Raw genomic sequence first — 17,918 nt, 5'->3', positions numbered from 1 at the left:
CTCCCTCTCTCCATATCTCTATCTGTCTGCCTCTCTATCTCTGTATTTCCCTCATTCCATCTCTCTCTCTCTCTCTCTCTCTCTCTCTCACACACACACACCCTCTTCTCTCTGGCCATCCATGAATTACACAAGTGTGAAAAAATGGCACAGTCAACTGTCTCATTGTTTGTTTAAAAAGTTTCGACAGCACTGTCTGTCCTCTCTGGTCACTGTATAGTCCCATCAGCCCGGGCTGCTGTGTAACCTCACCGTGGCCTATTCACATTCCCGCCCCCGCACTCCCTGTCCCCTGCTGTCGTCCAGCACCCCCCCCCCCCCCCACCGCCTATTGTTACTGACCCACGCTGACAATAGGTTTGGACCGCGGGGCCGGAAGGATGTGGCTGAATACCACTGCTTAATCTACCAAAAAACGCCTTTTGTTTTTTCTTCTTCACACACTTTTTCATTCTGCGTGAACTCTCTTTCTCTTTCTCTCCCTCTCTCTCTCTCTCTTTCTCTCTCTCTCTCTCTCTCTCTCTCTCTGTGTGTGTGTGTGTGTGCGTGTGCGTGTGTGTGTGTGTGTGTGTGTGTGTGTGTGTGTGTGTGTGTGTGTGTGTGTGTGTGTGTGTTGGGGACACAAGCAATCAAATAGTTTTATTTAAGGCCTGTTTTTTGTATGCCTACTCAAACCACTGTGTATCTCTGCATGTTGAGTTTCAGTTTCATGAATGGTCATGTATGACGTTAGGAAAAAACAAGCAAAATGTACATGTTAATCTGACAAAGTGATGTCATAGTTCCCATGAGGTAGCCTACCATACACACTGATCTTTACCGTAAAGGAAGGGAAGACGGAAAGGAAACAAGAAGGGAGGGGGAGGAGGAAGAGGACTCTTCCAGTGTACAGGGGACATTCCTGATGCGGTTACCACGACAGGCATCACAGGGACATCCATTATTACCAATCTTCGAAAAATATTTACCTCTGTCGTTTCGCTGCAAGTGAGCTAGGCTCTGGTATTCCTGCTGCTGCCCATCACATCATTCATTGGAATCACCTCGTTTCCATAGCTGCTCAGGCCGTCCCATTTTCCCCCTAAATTTATTTATTTATTTCGCACGAGGGGAAAAACATCGCCTGGCCACCAGCGAGACCTGACTGGCATAGCCTACTATGCAACGAAAATACTGCAATATGGAAGGATCCCTTCGTTCGTCAAAACACGAATCGGCTTTTGCATGAAGGTGGAATAAGGACCGTGGAGAACGGCGGTCTGAATCTTTTTCATAGAAACAGAGAAAGGAAGAACGGACATTGTAGCTTAATCCTTGACAACAGACCAGCACACAAGATTGTGATGAGTGCACAGTGGATCATTTTCCTCCTGTTGTCTGGTCAGTTTTTCGATTTCACCCGGGCGCGTTGTGGCGTTTTCTCCACTGGAAATACGCAAAAACATTAATCGGATGAAAAATAACAGTTTATTGAGGTACTAGTACGTCATTCCCAGCGATAACCGACCATAATGATGCCACGGTTGCACATTTAAAACACGCTCATCCGAAGATTACAGTCACTACGGGGGAAATACAGGGCTTTTCATGTTTACAATGGCACTCCTACGCGACGCTTGATCTTTTTTATTCGCCGTGGAGTTAAAAAGCATTGCTTTTAAGGCCTGGAAAACGGGAGTGTCGTGACCAATATCATCAGCGTTACGGTATCGACAAGACTGGGTGTAGTGCAGCTGTGTGCGTGATTTGCAATATGCAATTTTCAATTTACTGAATGCGTAGTGTTTGGGACTGGAACTGCACGCCGTTTGCACTACATTTTTTGATATTCCCAGCTGCACAATTGATCAGCAACAATGGGGAGCGACAGTGAGGTTTTCAACAGAGAGTTGTCAAAGATGTCTGACGAGGACTTGATGGCCTGCTCCAAAGAGGAGCTTGTTAGCAGACTGCGTAAAGAGGAGACGGAAAAGATGTCAGCGCTGATACAGCGCGGTCGCCTCATCAAAGAGGTAAATAAACAACTGCAGGGACATCTTCTGGAAATCAGGGAGCTGAAAGTCATCAATCAGCGCCTTCAGGAGGAGAACCAGGAGCTGCGGGACCTCTGCTGTTTCCTGGACGACGACCGACTCAAGGTGAAGAAGTTGGCCAGGGAATGGCAGCTGTTTGGCCACCACGCAGCCAAAGTGATGCGAGAGGACTTGGGTGGGTACCTGAAGAAACTCGCCGACCTAGAACGCATGCAAGACGGCCTTGTCAAGGAGAACCTCGACCTAAAAGAACTTTGTTTGGTGCTGGAGGAGGAGTGCGTCAGCCGGAGCGACTCCAGTCCCGGCGGGTCCACAGAACTGAACCTGCCGTGTATGGTGGCCCGGGACCTGGGGGATGGCAGCTCCAGCACCGGGAGCGTTGGGAGCCCGGACCAGCTTCACTTGGTGTGTTCGCCTGACGACTGATGTGCTAAGAAAAGCCATCTTTTAGCGTCATAAATACACCCTATCCTGGAGGAAGTGTCTGCAGTCCTGAGAAGATTAAAAAAATAGTTTACAGCTTGTTTCAATGTGCGTTGGTGGCCACAAGTGAGCTTTTGCTGAAGCTGCCAATTCTGTCCATGGGAGAGGGGTGAGGTGGGTTGGGGTGGGGATTTGGGTGGGGGTGTATATGGTAATGAAAGCAACGTGGTCCTCAATCACTGATGCTCTGCTGAAGCAAGTTTTACCTTCTAAGACAGTGAAGCAACTCAAAACTGGATTTATATGAATTGGTGGTTTGAAGGCTATCCAGACATTTCTACTTACACAGCTCAGGCCTTTACATCCCTTTCTTTCTTTCTTTCTTTCTTTCTTTCTTTCTTTCTTTCTTTCTTTCTTTCTTTCTTTCTTTCTTTCTTTCTTTCTTTCTTTCAGTGTTTTCTTTTCTTGCTGTGAACTATTGTAAGATTACCTTTTTTTATTTTAGAGGAAACTGTATATGAAAATGAAATTGTACATTTTATTCTATAATAATATTGTCATGGGCTTTCCACGGATGGAAAAACCAAATTGATAACTTTTGCCCAGGTTTTCAAGCACGTGCACTGGACTATTACTTGTCATTGTGGGCTATGATTCTTTTTTTCTACTGCACCGCACTGCACTAGACAGATAGGGCTGTGGGCGAGTGAATAATCGGAACAATTTGCTTGTTGAACCTGATTTGAGCCATAGTAACGATCTAATTTAGATCAGTTTGAAGAAAAAAAAAACACTGAAGTGAACTGAAGGGCAAATTATGAACAAAAAAAATCACATCGTTTGCTACAAGTAGTAATGTTAAGATCAGTTTGACTGGAAGACATTTTATTTACATGCTTGTGACTGAAAGGAGATACTTTTTAAAAAAAATAGCTGAAATCATTCAGTCAGGTTCTGGAGGTGCTCCAAGTAGCCTTGTGTATTACTGTGGTGTTCAGATGATGGGGCCTGTAGGCCTAGGCCTTCCATGGGCCTCGTGGTAGGCCTACTAACAGTGGGCCATAGGCCACCGGCCTCTACAGCATACACTGTGTCTCTGAGGGGGACGATTAAATATGGCTTCAGGAAGAAAAGGTCTTGCCAGATAGACTGTATTCCTCCTGCCTGTGCTCCAATCATTAACTGGCTAAAGAGGTGTGCAGCGCTGGGCTGTGCAGAGTCAACTGGTTCAGCGATTTAGCTGGAACAAATACATTTTCTGAACCTGGGATGTGTACCTCTGCCTCTAAGATGATGGTCTTTGCTGCAAATTGGGACCCTTCTGAAAGGCAGCATTTTTTGGTCCCCTCCCCAACCGGAACATTGTGAAGCTCGGGGCTCCATGCATCATCCTCACCAAGCCCATCTTGATGCGGCCCCTGCTTGTGTGTGACCATGTGCAGAGTGCTACTCCTTTGGGTGGGTGGGGGGTATCTTATCCCCACCTCTGCAAAATTATTTAAATTTCTAGTGGTGGTGGGGCCAAGACATAGCCTGGCGACGCCATACTATGTACTCCACCCAAAGATTTTGGCTCCATACATCAGTCGCTTTCGCCCAGGCTAGCCAAGACCCAGATGCAATGCAAGTCCACTCATATTTCTCCACTCATATTGCCTGAAAAGCTGCTTATAAAACACCTCCCCTCTGGTGTTCTGAAAACTATCACTCTTACCGCGTGAGGACATCACAGCCCCATCTCACCCTTGTGTCTTTTGTCCCCATAGTCTGAACACCGCCAGTAAATGCACATGTTGGGCTGCAATGGCCTTAAATCAGGAGTGTATGATACAACAGTCCAGCTGTGTAACACCAATTACTATCACGACTATTATGTTCTTACATACACTACACCGTACGGCACTAAATGAGACCGGAGAACTCCAGTGCTCTCAACCATTAATGACCACTCTATGCTGGGCCTATATGACCAACTTCACTTGCACATAGCTGTAATATAATTTAACAATTTTCATCGAACTGGATTTTTTCCTAAGACTGGATATTTTGGCACATAGGCTGTAGTCCTATAGTTTGTACACTGGTAACGTTTCGAAAGATGGATAAAGTGATATTTCACATTGTAGATTATTATTATTATTATTATTATTATTATTATTATTACACAGAATAAGTTTGGCTCACCAGTCATTTGTTTTGTGTGAATGTTGTCAGAATACTTTTCTATACGAGTATCACTGGCATGATCAACTTCACTTTGGTAATTGCATTTTTTGTTGTTTCTTCTTTTTTTTGTTTTAGTTTTTCCTTTTCAGCATAAATCTTATCGCCAATATTTCATTCTCTTTGGCTGTACCTGTTGGGCTATGCTTGTAGTGTGTTGGAGAGCTTTAAAATACACTGATTGAGACACCTAATCCTGTCATGGGCTGTTTTCTTTTCTGTCAAATCTGAAGGTTTTAACCCTCTGAGGTGTACAGACATGCCATAGACTGTATCACACATGATATCAGAGCATTGACAAACATTTGGAATCATCGCATGATGTCATAATGCTCTGAATTTTAACATAGCCAACTGTTCTATGGAAGCTGTGGAACGTTCAAGTAAAATTCTAGAATTGCTGCGGAACAATCCGTACTCAAAGGGTTAAACTGTGTCATTTGCCTACAGATTAGAGATACCTACTACCCATCAGGGGACCTATTCAAAGCGGTGGTTTCTGAAGATTCCCGGAAATTGTTCCTATTTTCAGGTCGTGGCCTTGGCAGCAGAGTAGAGCTATTCCTGGTCTGCTCGGTGATCTTTGTCGCACAGAGGCTTCTTTATCTGCTTAGCGATGTACTGCTGGTTGGTTTTGCGCTGGACAAACTCCCTCTTTATAATGAACTACATCATATGCTCTAAGGCCATGTGTCCAAGAGAGAGTGAGTGAATCTCTCTCTCTCCGTCTCTCTCTCTGCAGAGATAAAGAAACAGAGAACTCTATGTTCTCTTGGCAGAGGCCCTGAACTTTTCACCAAAATTGGTTTTTCTCCATTTTTTGTTTTTAAAGGCGCTGCACACAGCATTTCAGTCAGTGAAAAAGAGGGTTATTGCTTACTGGCTTTACTTATTATTAAGGCAAATGAACATTCAATTGGCAGCCCCAGTAGACCAGGGAAAAAAACAGATCTGCCTGGACTTGTGTCAGGTTGTCAATCATGGGCTTATAAGTCTCTTCTATTCAGGCAGTGAAGGCCAGAATTGGCATGGTGTGGGACCCCTAGGCCCCCTAGAAGGCAAATTTCACAACAGAATTACTTGGACGTGTCATAATTCCGAGCTAGGACTTAAGGATAACGCGTGACTCCCCAGTGTGGAGAGGACTATTAAATAGATATGAGAACTTTTCAGTACTGAGGGGGTGGGGCTGGCAGATGGGGGCCCAAGGCTGCAACTGTAACCAGCCTGTGTGTTAATCGGGCCCTGACGAAGGTCCCTAAGGGGAGACTCATATGAGAGCCATCCAAAAGTTGCATATCCATAGTATTACTTTAAACCAGATACTATACGCTATCCTGTATTTTTAGCGTTCATATATCACGTCCTGGATCTGTTGACCTGTTTGTTGTATCCATTTGCATCTCTGTTGTAGGACGGCATATTTCCTGTCAACACAGAACAGGATATGTATCATCACAACCGGTTACAGAAGCAGCAATGCGATCTCACAATATACTTGTTGAATCCCAATATTCTTTGCACGCAGAAAGGCAGCAGATAATACAATATTTTTTGTGAGTCTTTATGACAGAAAAGGCGAGGCATAATGGATCACACAATGCAGGATCACTATAAAACAACAAGCACAAATACAATTCAACAATTATTGCCCACAAAAACCCTCAACAGTAATGTCATATTTATGATATTCAGCTCTGAATAATATTCACTTAACCTGAGCAGTGTTTGTTTCACAGTCTTTTTAAATGACATGGATACAGCAATAACACTATCAAAATATGGTACATCAATTTTAGAAGTGCTCCATAGCATATCAGTATGGATTGAACACAGGCCAACACAGGCCTACTACACTATATGCCACTAGTTGCAATTTCGGATGGATTTGGAATGGCAGGGTTGTGTGGCAAACAATCTTTATCATGTTTCAACCATCATATTTATTTACTGCATTGATGACCATAGTTAGGATAGTAGGAAGACAGTAGAGTTTCAAATTCTGGAATGGACAGAATCATAGGACAACACATGTGGTAGTAGTAGTGTGTTTTAACAAGCAGCACATGAACACACATGAATACTAACAGTAGGCCTAATAACAGTTCTAGTGATTAGACGTTATGCTTGATTACTTTCGCTTGATGTAATCTATTTATTGACTGAGACATCGACTGTCCAGCCCAATTGCCAATTGATGAGGCAAATAACATTAAATGAACTGAACTGAACCAAACAGTGGTTGTTTGCTGATCTTTTTTTTCCAATTAAATACGGAAGTTGAACTCGTGTAACCCGAGGGAAGCTGTTTTTCGTTGTCCCCAATGCTGAAGTTTCACCATAGACCAGAATTAATTACAAGCATCCATTTGGCTCCTATCCCACTCTTTAATTCCCAGCCTCGGCATCCCTGCCAGATGTTTTCATTTGCCTTCAGTCAGCACAAGTTGTCTTTCCCGAAAGTGTTTTTAACACCCCTCCGTCATAAACATGCTCCTCTGTTGAGATGAGCTGCTTCGTCGAGATGACTTACCAATAGTCTATACAGCGTTATACATTTGATGTTACCGGAATGGCAAGGTCTAAGTCATAGTGCATTAAGGGCCCTGTGTTATGTCATAGTGTTGTAGCCTAGTACTATGGAAGTTAACTTTTCAATGTCTATTAAATCGTGCCACTGGAAGTACAGTGTGCATTAAGGGGCTACAGAGGCGATATATCATCTTGTCTAGATTGTACTGTATTTGGTTCCAGAGTACTGTACTGTCTAAGTGCTGAAACAACACTTCATTTTTTACTGTGTACAAATTGTAGCCCAGACTCAAACCCTGACCCCCGAGGGACACTAATGTAGAACGTTGTAAAAGCTTGGTGCCTCAGCTCGATGGGGTAGCTCATATCGACGCGACACACATGGGTTCAGAGAGTGGTTCCTGTTTATTTATTGATTTATTTATGTTTTGAATGAGTTCGACTTGGAAGAGTCATCGGTGTGTGTGTATGCGAGTGTGAGTCACAGCGTTTGTCTTTTGTCTGGGTTTTCAGGACATCCTAAGAGGAAGTCATGCACTGTGCCCTCCCTTCCTCTCCCAGATTCCCTCTCTTTTTCACCGATGGCATGAGTGAACCGATCTGAGTGAGTCGTACGGTGCCGAGCAGGAGCATGCCCTGGTCCACTCACAATGGCTAGCCTTACCTGTCCTAACATGCTTATATGCCAGCTGGCCCATACATGGCACATGTAGGCAGCCATGGTGTAATGGTTAGGGAATTGGACTATCACAGGGTTGCCGGTTCAATCCCTACCCTTACCAATCCCTTCCTCCTTCCATGACTCAAGTGCCCTTGAGCAAGGACCTATCCCCACAGTGCTTCGCTTCAGGAACTGTAACTAGTACAACCATTACCCTGAAATATCTGTAAGTCGCTTTGGATAAAAGTGTCAGCTAAGTGTAATGTAATAATACAATGTAAATGTTACTGTGTCATTTCACCAGAGTACCAACACTATGCCAGTTAAATGTCCATCTTTATTCATACTTTCTGATACGCCACCTAGTTGCCTATTCACAGCTGTCTGAAGATTCTCATTTGCGCAGGTCATGTCTGAAATGGATGCCAGACATTGTAATTGTAGGATGACTAACCTTAAACTCTCAAGACAAGGCACCTGTTACAAATTTGGCTTAAATAATTAGTAAATCATAAGTTGTAATGTATTACTAAAGACTGTGTATAATCATGCCATAGTAGTGCAGTATTATGATTGATGAGTCAGCGTTCCACTACACAGTAAAAAAAAATAAGTTGTTACCTGAACACCTCTGGGATAAATATAATCTAAATACAATCTACTGGGACTAAATACAATCTACTCTGGGGCTAAATACAATCTAGATTTTTATATCGATTTTGTAATTTGTTGGATTAACACTGCACTTTAATACTGTGTACACACCTTATATAGGCCTACTACCACTTCACCTGACCCATAGAGCATCATTCACAGCTGTCTGTGAACTCATATCCTTCCAAGCCATGTGATCCAAAGAGTTGAGTCGTACACAACTTGACTTGGCCGTGGAGCTTGAAAGGTCCCAAAAGTCCAGTTGCTTAAACCAAGTTTCTGTATGATACACCGGTCATAAAACAGTAGACAGTGTAATTTAACAACATCACTGAATCAGAAGTCAAACTGAAACAACAACATCCGAGGTGTCTGGGGCCACCGTGGATGAGTGTACACATGATTGTAATATTTGTTCTGACTAAGAACATACACACAGTGTTTGTGAGTCACACTTTTTTATTTATTCAATCAATCAAAACATGTCATAGTTGCAAACACAGTAGACACTTCTGTTACGACAGACTGGTAACAAACAACTCTTAGAAAAATATCATATATAATTTTTTTTGTCCCAAAATAAATATCTCGACGTACCCTTGTGGTCCAGCCTTGTGGTTGTGTCTCTATGCCATAAAATAACATATATTACCTCTATTACCTTTATTCAATATCTTCAAACTTAAAACAACATGCCTGACAAATAGTGTGACATTTAGAACTTAATCTGAAGTGCATAGTGAGCATGTAGTCACATGGCAAAAGTAGCATTTTACAGGTCTACTACTGTCAATATCATGAAATGGATTTAAGTTTGTATATAAGCAATAATATACCTAAAAAGGAAAGTACTACAATCTTAAATAAAAAAGAAATCAGGGGTATTCGGGCAGTACAATGCTCGGTGAGGTTACAAAAAAGAGGGGTAGGGGTGGGGCAAAGAGTTAGACATGTATTGGACTTTAATGCACACAGTTGAATATACTCAGAAATAGCATAATCAGAGCAATCACACATTCTGTGATATTACCTCTGATGCTACATGTGTTGAGATGATACCAATAGCAGCGTGTTGTATGTAACATAATGCATGTTATAACTTAAGTGTTCAAGGTTTTTAATGTCTATAATCATTAGTATAGCCACAAAATACATGTGGTTTAGTTGTTACTGAAATAACTGATATATTTATCTTGGGTCCAAAGTAGCGTTTCTCCATTTTCATGTGCTGAAATGTTTATTTTACTTCTATGATATCCCTTTAAAACACTTTTAACCGTGTTTCCACTATCCTTTTTTAAAACTATGACATTAGGATCAGCAGGCAACATTTTATCATCATATTTTTGTACTGTGTCCTCATCATTGTTTGCGTAACATTCAGTTCATGTCCCGTTCATATGCATCTCTGCAACATTAGAGCAACGCTTGGGCTACGTTTAAGCCTATCACAAGGTCAAAATGGTCCCTCCAAGTGCTCATAAACTATCCTTTCTTTACTACGATATCAGGATCAAAGGGCATCATCTTTCGTTTTTTTCATTTTTTATATTTCTATATTCTATCATCATCATCATCATCATCATCATCAGTCCATGTTCTTCACGTATCTCTGCAACGTTCGAGCCAATCACAAGGTCAAGATGGTCGGGGAGTGGAGCGAGTGATCAGACTGGTCCCCGCTGCTGCTGCTACGGCGATGAGCTATTCCACAAGGCGTCTGGTGCCTCCTCACCGCCTGACCACTCCCAAGCGGGTGAGCAGAGGAGGAACTCGAAGAAGACCCGGAACCGACGGTAAGGTTCTGAGCGGAACCCTCGGAGTGGCCTCCAGTGACATCCAGAGCGGCTGTTGGGTAGGTGAAGACTAGGCTGGCGGTGAAGGGGGTGAGGGACGGAGTGGACAACAGCACGGGAGTGTTGAGGGTCTCCGACTCCATGAGCATGGTGGAGGAAGATGTGGAGGCAGAGGAGCCAATGGTGGTGGAGGTCAAGGCCAGTGAGGACGGAGGAGGAGGGATGGTGATCTTGGGCCTGGGCTTGTCTACCTTGGCCTTGGAGGCTGAGGCAGAGGTCGAGGGGCGGGGTAGGTCAGAGTCGTCGGGCTCGATCTTGATGCCACCCAGAGTTGGACGTTGGTGATGGTGGCGCTGGGAGTGGGAGATGGAGTGGGTCGGGTGGGAGTCGGAGTCTGAGTCGGAGTCGCTGTCCTGGGCCTTGCAGATGGGACGGTGGGCCTCGAGAACCAGCTCGAGCTTGTCCTTCTCCTTTTGCAAGTTGGCTATCTCCTTCTGCAGGCGAGACTTTTCATCTTCCAACAGGTCGGTCTCCTGTAGAGGAAAGGAGGGCGAGAAAGCAGAATTAAAACAAAGCAAATAATCGTAATGATTCCTTAATTTTCTTCTGGATTAGTCAAGTTCCCTCGCGACACTACTCTGCCAATACTAACAGTAATGCAACAGAGTCTACAAACTTAAGTTGTAAGCAGTCCTGTGATTGTTCAAGTGTCCTTCTAGTTTAATGAAGAAATTTCCTTGATTCCACGTTGTATCTCTTTGGATAAGCTGAATGAGTTGGGTAAATGAGAACCCTCATAGTCATAGTAAACTATAGTTACCTTGGTCCATCCAAAGTAATTTAAGTTGTCCAGCCTGCAGCATATACGTACACATCATAAATGTCAGTTTGTCAGTTTTCTACTTACACTTTGAAGCGTGTCGGTCAGCTCTCTTCTGCGGTTCCTACATTTGGCTGCAGCCATTTTGTTTCGCTCTCTTCTGATTCTCCTGCGTTCTTGCTCCTCGGGGGATAACTAGTTAAAACAAAACAAAAACACACATCAAATAATGTTTAACTTAAGAAAGAGGAATGATGTCTTATAACCAGGGCTTTGAACCATTATTTTTTCCCAAATGTTCCGTTCCGAACAGAAACGGAATTATAACGTTTCCGGTTATGAGTTCCACCAATAAATTGACGTTCCCGAACCGGTTAGAACAGAAAAATATTGTTCCCGGAACGGTTAATTTCGTTCCTGTCAGCTGATTACTCCCCATAGGCCTAACTGACGTTAAAACCAAGAAAGACGGAAGTGCAAATTAGTCAGCCTACATTCCAAGCTGCTTATTCAAGAGGATGAAAAGAACATCCTCCAGAATTTTGTCATTCAAGGACACCCTAAACAGAGAATTGGAGAATAAACCTCAACGATGAAAACGAGGCTCCACACTGACTTGGGTCACGGGGAGCACTATGATGGACATTGTGAGTTTGTGCATATTTGAAGCGGCCATGGATGCCCAGTAACGTTGAACATTTTCGGTGCGCTTTACACACGCTTCTCTGCAATGTCTTGCAATGATGCAATGGAAACTCTGCCCTTTTGTATGACAGTGGTTTCTCTCATTTAAGATGTGGAGTGGAAACTTTGTAATCCACAGCTCTCTATCCATTCAGTCAGATAATGTCTGATGTCACACAGGACGTGAACCTCAGCTGTCATGGTAACGTGCGCAGGAAAATAATGACTTTTTTTGTTTGTTTGAGGAACGGTATTAACCGGTATTAACCGGTTACCATTATTTTTAAATAAGTGTTCCTGTTCCAGAACATAAAAAATAATAACGTTTCCGGTTTCGTTTCTGTTCCGTGTAAAATACAAAAAGTTCCGGGTTTTCGTTTTCGTTCCTTGAACCGGTTCAAAGCCTTGCTTATAACTGCACTGAGCAGTTGTGGCACTGTGTGTGTGTGTGTGTGTGTGTGTGTGTGTGTGTGTGTGTGTGCGCGTGCGTGCAGCTGCTTGAACTTGAATTCTTTTCAGCCACATGTGAAGTTATGCCTTTGACAACTGTGGTCCATGGTGCTTCTATGGTAAGTGAAATGCAACGCTACCCCCTACTGGAACTCTTATGTAATTACATGTGAGAGTACTTAGAGCCATGAAACTATGGACCCAGCTCATCATTTACAGTTACTAGCTCATCTTCTTACTTATCTCATCCAGTACACTCACAATAGCGATGTCAACTTCTGCCTATTGTCTGTCTGTCTGTCTGTCTTTTGTGCACTGTCTGTGTACTCTATTCCCTGTCCTCACATTTTGATGAGTCACCTTTAGACCCCCCTATGATGACTCACGGTTGAGTCATATGATTTGCCCCAATGAGTCACATGATCTTCCATTTCCTGTCACACTATTTCACGTATTGAACGCACGGCTACAAATCAAGGTGAGGGGTCAATGTGCAGCAAAAACATGCGGTCTGGAGCACGTTTGATTGTGCATGTAAATAAACAGCGTCTCTTGCTCAACAGGTTGATACTCGTGGTGGAAAGTATTCCAAACCATGACTAAACAAAAAAAATGTGTCCTACATTAGTCTGCCCCAGCCCCATAATATGAAAAGTTATTTTCCCAAAAAGCTACAAACGCCATCAGGGCAATTTGAACTGGGTTAATGTTGTATGAAGAACATTCTTCAAAATGGATGTATAGCGTTTTGGAAAGGAACTCTTCATATTGTGCATTATGCAAAGTGCTGCACCAATGATGACAAAACCATGCGTCTTGCATCAGCCTTCGCCTTACTCTCATGTCATAAAAGGAGGTACCCCATCTATGTAAATGTTCCTCTTTTTACCAATGCTGACCTTTCTCCCAACCCCTTTTTGTAATCGGCGAAACTGCGACACCAAAGGAGTCGCTCACACCCCTTACAGGATATTACACATGAATGACACACCGACTACAACATCTGTCCATCCATCTGTCAACCTAGCACGCCCTTTTTCTCCTGACCGTGGACTCCAATATGACCCCCCCCCACCACCACCCAATGTAAAACTGAAATGCAGTGTTAATTAAACACCTAGAGTGTCGATTTGATTTTTTTGTAGATTGTATGTGGTCTTAGAAAAATGATAGAGAGGATGGCATTTTATGGGGAATGTGAGGGGGAGACTCAACACATTCAAAAAATCAGTTGTTAATTCAAGAAGAGTCGATTTAACATCTTCTAGATTGCATGTGGTCCCAGAGCACTCTCTTCAGTGTTGAATTGGCCCCTCATTTTTTGGTACTGTGAAGCTGCAACTGTGAATACCACAGTATAGTATTACATTGCTTATGGGATAGTAATAACAAAACTGTCCCCAACCCCATCCCTCCCAAATATGACATCCATGACTGAGGCTTTGGACAACTCTCCCCACCCTACCAACACCCAAAGCAAGTAATATCTCGGTTATGTATCTCCCCCACCCCCTTTACACACACATCGTCTGTCTGTCTGCCTGTCTCTCTCTCTTTCTCTTTCTCTCTCACACACACACACACACACACACACACACGTTTCAATACTACCTAACAAGGATCTTTACTTTACTGCTGCTAGACTAGACTTACGTGGTCATCAGCGCGGCGCCTTGTACTGTGCCCACCAGACCCAGACCCGGTGGGGGCCCGAATCACGCCCGGACGGAACACCTGGTGGCCCTGGAAGTGCCTGGGGCCACCCATGGCACCCCCCGGGGCCCCCGAGGGGATCGGGTACTGGGGCCGCAGGGATCTGGAGGGTCCTGGGGGTCCCATGATAGAGGGCTCTACCATCCACTGGAGCTCCTGGCTGGAGGTGACGGCATTGAGGCTGGGGACGAAGTGACTGGAAGAACCTGCCACCGAAAACTTCTGATGGAGACAGAAAGACACATAGACAGAGAGATCAGACAGACGGAATAACAAGATTGTTGGTGAAAGAATTGAATGAAATTAAGAATTAAATGATTGTGTGAAATGATTGTTGCTTAGTTAGGACCTGGAACAAGAAGGCAGCAATCATCTTTAGATCAAGCAAGCAGCAATCATATCATTCTTAATTTAATTTCATTCATCATTTCATTCTAGAGTCTAGCAACAGAAAACTGAGAGATCAGACAGAAGGGCAAGCCAAATAACATTCAAATAGCACATTATGTTGACTTCCTTTCTGTGGTGCACACATATAGGCCCTACAGAAAATGTGGTGAATGATGGGGTTGTAAAGCTGAATTTACTTTATTGACTTTGGTTTCAGATTGAAATGCTTGCTGCTTAGTCATTGTTCTACTGCCCAGGAATGCACCACTGGAATGTATGACAAAGGACATTTTCATTCATTCACAGTAGGCTATGTTAACACATGTAACAATCGGTTATGATACAACTGTCATTTTGGTTTAAACGTACAGAATGAATAAGAGGTGGAAAGAAAATGTCACCAGTAGTAGTCAACCACACAGGTAAGCTCTGCTAGCGGTGGTGACAGTCTTTTTTGACCTTTGCCACACATAGGCTAGCCAAGTAGCCTGTAGCCTGTCATGCTCTACAACTATCTCTGTCATTCATTAGATATATGGCCAATACTTTTTGACTTAGGTAACCCTGTTTAAAGTAGCCTATGTTTGTTCTGTGGCAAGAACGAGAGAATCCAAGACTTTCGCTTGATGTAGTAACAAACAATGCGTAAATGTGTAATAATGTCACTGAAGAGTCACTCACCTGTTGCGGCTGTGTTGAGGTAGTGGTTGTTCCCGTGGATGAGCTGGATCCGCCAGAGCCACTCTCGGGGAAGGTCTGGTCGGTGCCTCTGAGATAGTTCCGATACATAAATGCGACGTTTGCCTTGATGTCTTTAGTGTTATCCGGCAACTCAATCCGGTACGCTGGTGTGTGTGCCTACTTCGCTTGAACTGCGTGCGGAATCCTCTGCCCAGGCAAGTACACGGCACTTTCAAAATCAAGGAAGCACCACCTATTGTCGGGAAGGATAATCCAAGTATCCGGGGGAATAGGGAAACGAACTGAATCGTAGAATCAACAAAAGTGTGTGTGAAATTAAAAAATATAGTGTAGCATGACCACGCGCATACAACTCGTTTCTGATTCTAGTGAAATTACGGATGAGTCAGTCGGTTATAAACTCCAGTTTTTTACATCTCAATCGCGACGCCCCTCCCATTTCGGGAAATGGTGCGAGCAGACGCGAATCACATGGATAGTGATGACGTAAATGACCATATTTAGTTTTTTCCGGGAATCCCTCTTTTGACAGTTCTGCTTCTGTTCTCTTCGCGTGGCTGAAATGCATTACGGTCATTTACTACGCGCCTGATGTCTTCCCACCAGACCCATCACGTTAATGAACCAAGCAAAACAGTAAACACTTTCAAGAACAAATGTCTCTTTAACTCGTGACCCATCTTTGTAGCTCAAAAATGTGACATGAGATATAGGTTATCAAATAGGCCTATTAGTTTCATGAGCACTGTCTATGTCCATACTGTCTTAAGTCCATGTATAAGTACTGTCTATGTCTATACTGTCTATGTCCTTACCTAGATTAGTCTATGTCTAATGGGAAAGCAAGAAATGTAATTTCAAATTCTTTGTATGACCAGTGCATGTAAAGAAATTGACAATAAAAACCTACTTGACTAGTTTCATTCTTGTAGTATAGTATAGGCGCACTTGACCCAAGGGACCTCGGCAGTGAAAAGTGAAAATAACCAGTGATGACTAAATATGAAACAGTCGATGTGCCATAGCCATGTTTTTGTCTAGGGTACCACATTAAACGAAAGCAGGGAAAGCCGCATGGGTTGTAAAATGACTCAGAGGCAGCGCGCACGAGACTTGTTTTAGCTACATTTTCCCGGGGTAGACTGGTACCTCCCCCCAAACCAACGCTAGTTCTTCTAGCCCTATCTGAAACATGTGCTGTCATTCCACCGGATAATGAGTTCTTTAGAATGCATTCAAAGGACTTCCTGTTCTTTAGCGTCCCAGCAACAAGGAGTTCCACAGTTGATTAGATCTACAACAGCTGCACTTGTTCCACTAGCCTACATCCTCATATACCGGTAATATGTCATGAGATTTTCGACAGCAGAACTAGACCAAGCCATCATTTGAGGGATACAGTGCATAGGCCTACTGTGAACAATCTATGCTGTGCCTTCAAAGACAAATGCTATTTTCATTGGCTGCATTTATTATGGCTATTTCATCATAGGCAATATAATAACAGCCTAATCATACAAGTTATAAATAACAACAACAACATTGTTGTTGTTGTTGTTGTTATTTGATTATTATTATTATAGACTAAATGATATGGGAAAAATCTTTATTTTAGCATTCCTTTAATTGATAATAATACTTTTTCGGTGGGTTGCAATTTATTTATTTTTCTAAGTTTCGACCTTTTAGAATTGAAACTCTATCTTATCTTGGCTATTGTCGACATCTCTGGGTCATGTCCTTGTTTCATCAACACCTAGAGAGAGAGAGAGGGAAACTGAGAGGAGAGGAGTGATTATGACTCATGCTTCTGGAATGCTGAGATGCCACACCCTCTCTGGTCCCGGAGAGGCATGTCGTGACCTGCGGGAAGGATTGCGTAGCTCAACACGCCAATTTGCCTCAGGGTCAATACCACCTGATTACGTTTTAATACATGTGCAGAACGCACACAGGCACACCTTATTCTTAAATGGACACATAAATCATGCATATCAGGCTTCATCTAAAGTTTTTTGTCACACTTCTTCCGGTCAGCTTCTTCTCTTTTTTTCCCCTGGATTTTTTCCATCCTTGTGGAATCTGGTAGCATATTTCTGTCAGGGGAGAGAATGGAATAAGTAGGCTATCATTAGGCCTACCTCCTACCATTACTTCCAATTGACTACTAATAACAAGCATAACGCATTAATAATCATAATAACAGCACTAATAATATAGTAACAACATCATAATCATAATTTTATAGGCCTATGTCACACTTTAGTGTGTGTGTGTGTGTGTGTGTGTGTGTGTGTGTGTGTGTGTGTGTGTGTGTGTGTGTGTGTGTGCCTGTTTGCCAGAGTGTATGAGTGTGGTGTTGGGTGGATAGCGCTGTGCTGCAGGGCATAGCCGATTGATCACTCTCGGTCCCGCCGACAGGTGGGGACAAAGGGGTATGTTGCCCCAGGCCCAGAATTGGGTCCCCATTACATTTTATGTATTGGGTAAAGGGCCCTTTTAGATGACTTTGTCCTGGGCCCAGTGAAAGCTGTCAGCGGCCCTGATCGCGCTCTACCACCTTAATGAGCAGACACTCGTGGTGTCACTGTCACTATTTACAAACCCCAACTCCGATGAAGTTGGGACGTTTGGTAAACAGTGAATAAAATCAAAATGCTATCATTTTCAAAACATTCAATCTATTCATTAGATGGAGAATAGTGAAAAGACAACATATTAAGTGTTAAAACCGAGAAAAAATATTGTTTTGGGGGACATATGTACTCATTTCTAATTTGATAAATCCAACACGTCTCAAAAGAGTTGGGACGGGGATCAGTGAAATTTAGTAAACA

General features: G+C 43.2%; 2 protein-coding genes across 2 annotated transcripts; one reads left to right on the top strand and one right to left on the bottom strand.

Annotated features, from left to right (window-relative positions):
* The first annotated feature begins 885 nt into the window (after positions 1-885).
* ccdc85b (coiled-coil domain containing 85B) lies at positions 886-2,611 on the top strand. The gene has a single exon (XM_063189533.1). The coding sequence runs from the start codon at positions 1,857-1,859 to the stop codon at positions 2,457-2,459; it is 603 nt and encodes a 200-aa protein (XP_063045603.1). The 5' UTR covers positions 886-1,856; the 3' UTR covers positions 2,460-2,611.
* A 6,356-nt stretch (positions 2,612-8,967) lies between these two features.
* On the bottom strand, positions 8,968-15,461 carry fosl1a (FOS like 1, AP-1 transcription factor subunit a). The gene is made up of 4 exons (XM_063189773.1): positions 15,061-15,461; positions 13,930-14,211; positions 11,230-11,337; positions 8,968-10,855 (listed from the first exon to the last, which is right to left on the bottom strand). The coding sequence occupies exons 1-4, from the start codon at positions 15,166-15,168 to the stop codon at positions 10,157-10,159; spliced, it is 1,197 nt and encodes a 398-aa protein (XP_063045843.1). The 5' UTR covers positions 15,169-15,461; the 3' UTR covers positions 8,968-10,156.
* Between the last annotated feature and the right edge of the window lie 2,457 nt (positions 15,462-17,918).

The sequence above is a fragment of the Engraulis encrasicolus genome, chromosome 23 (genome assembly GCF_034702125.1).
Source record: "Engraulis encrasicolus isolate BLACKSEA-1 chromosome 23, IST_EnEncr_1.0, whole genome shotgun sequence".
NCBI lineage: Eukaryota > Metazoa > Chordata > Actinopteri > Clupeiformes > Engraulidae > Engraulis > Engraulis encrasicolus.
The sequence above is the reverse complement of the archived record's forward strand: the minus strand, read 5'-3'. Positions and strand labels throughout refer to the sequence as shown.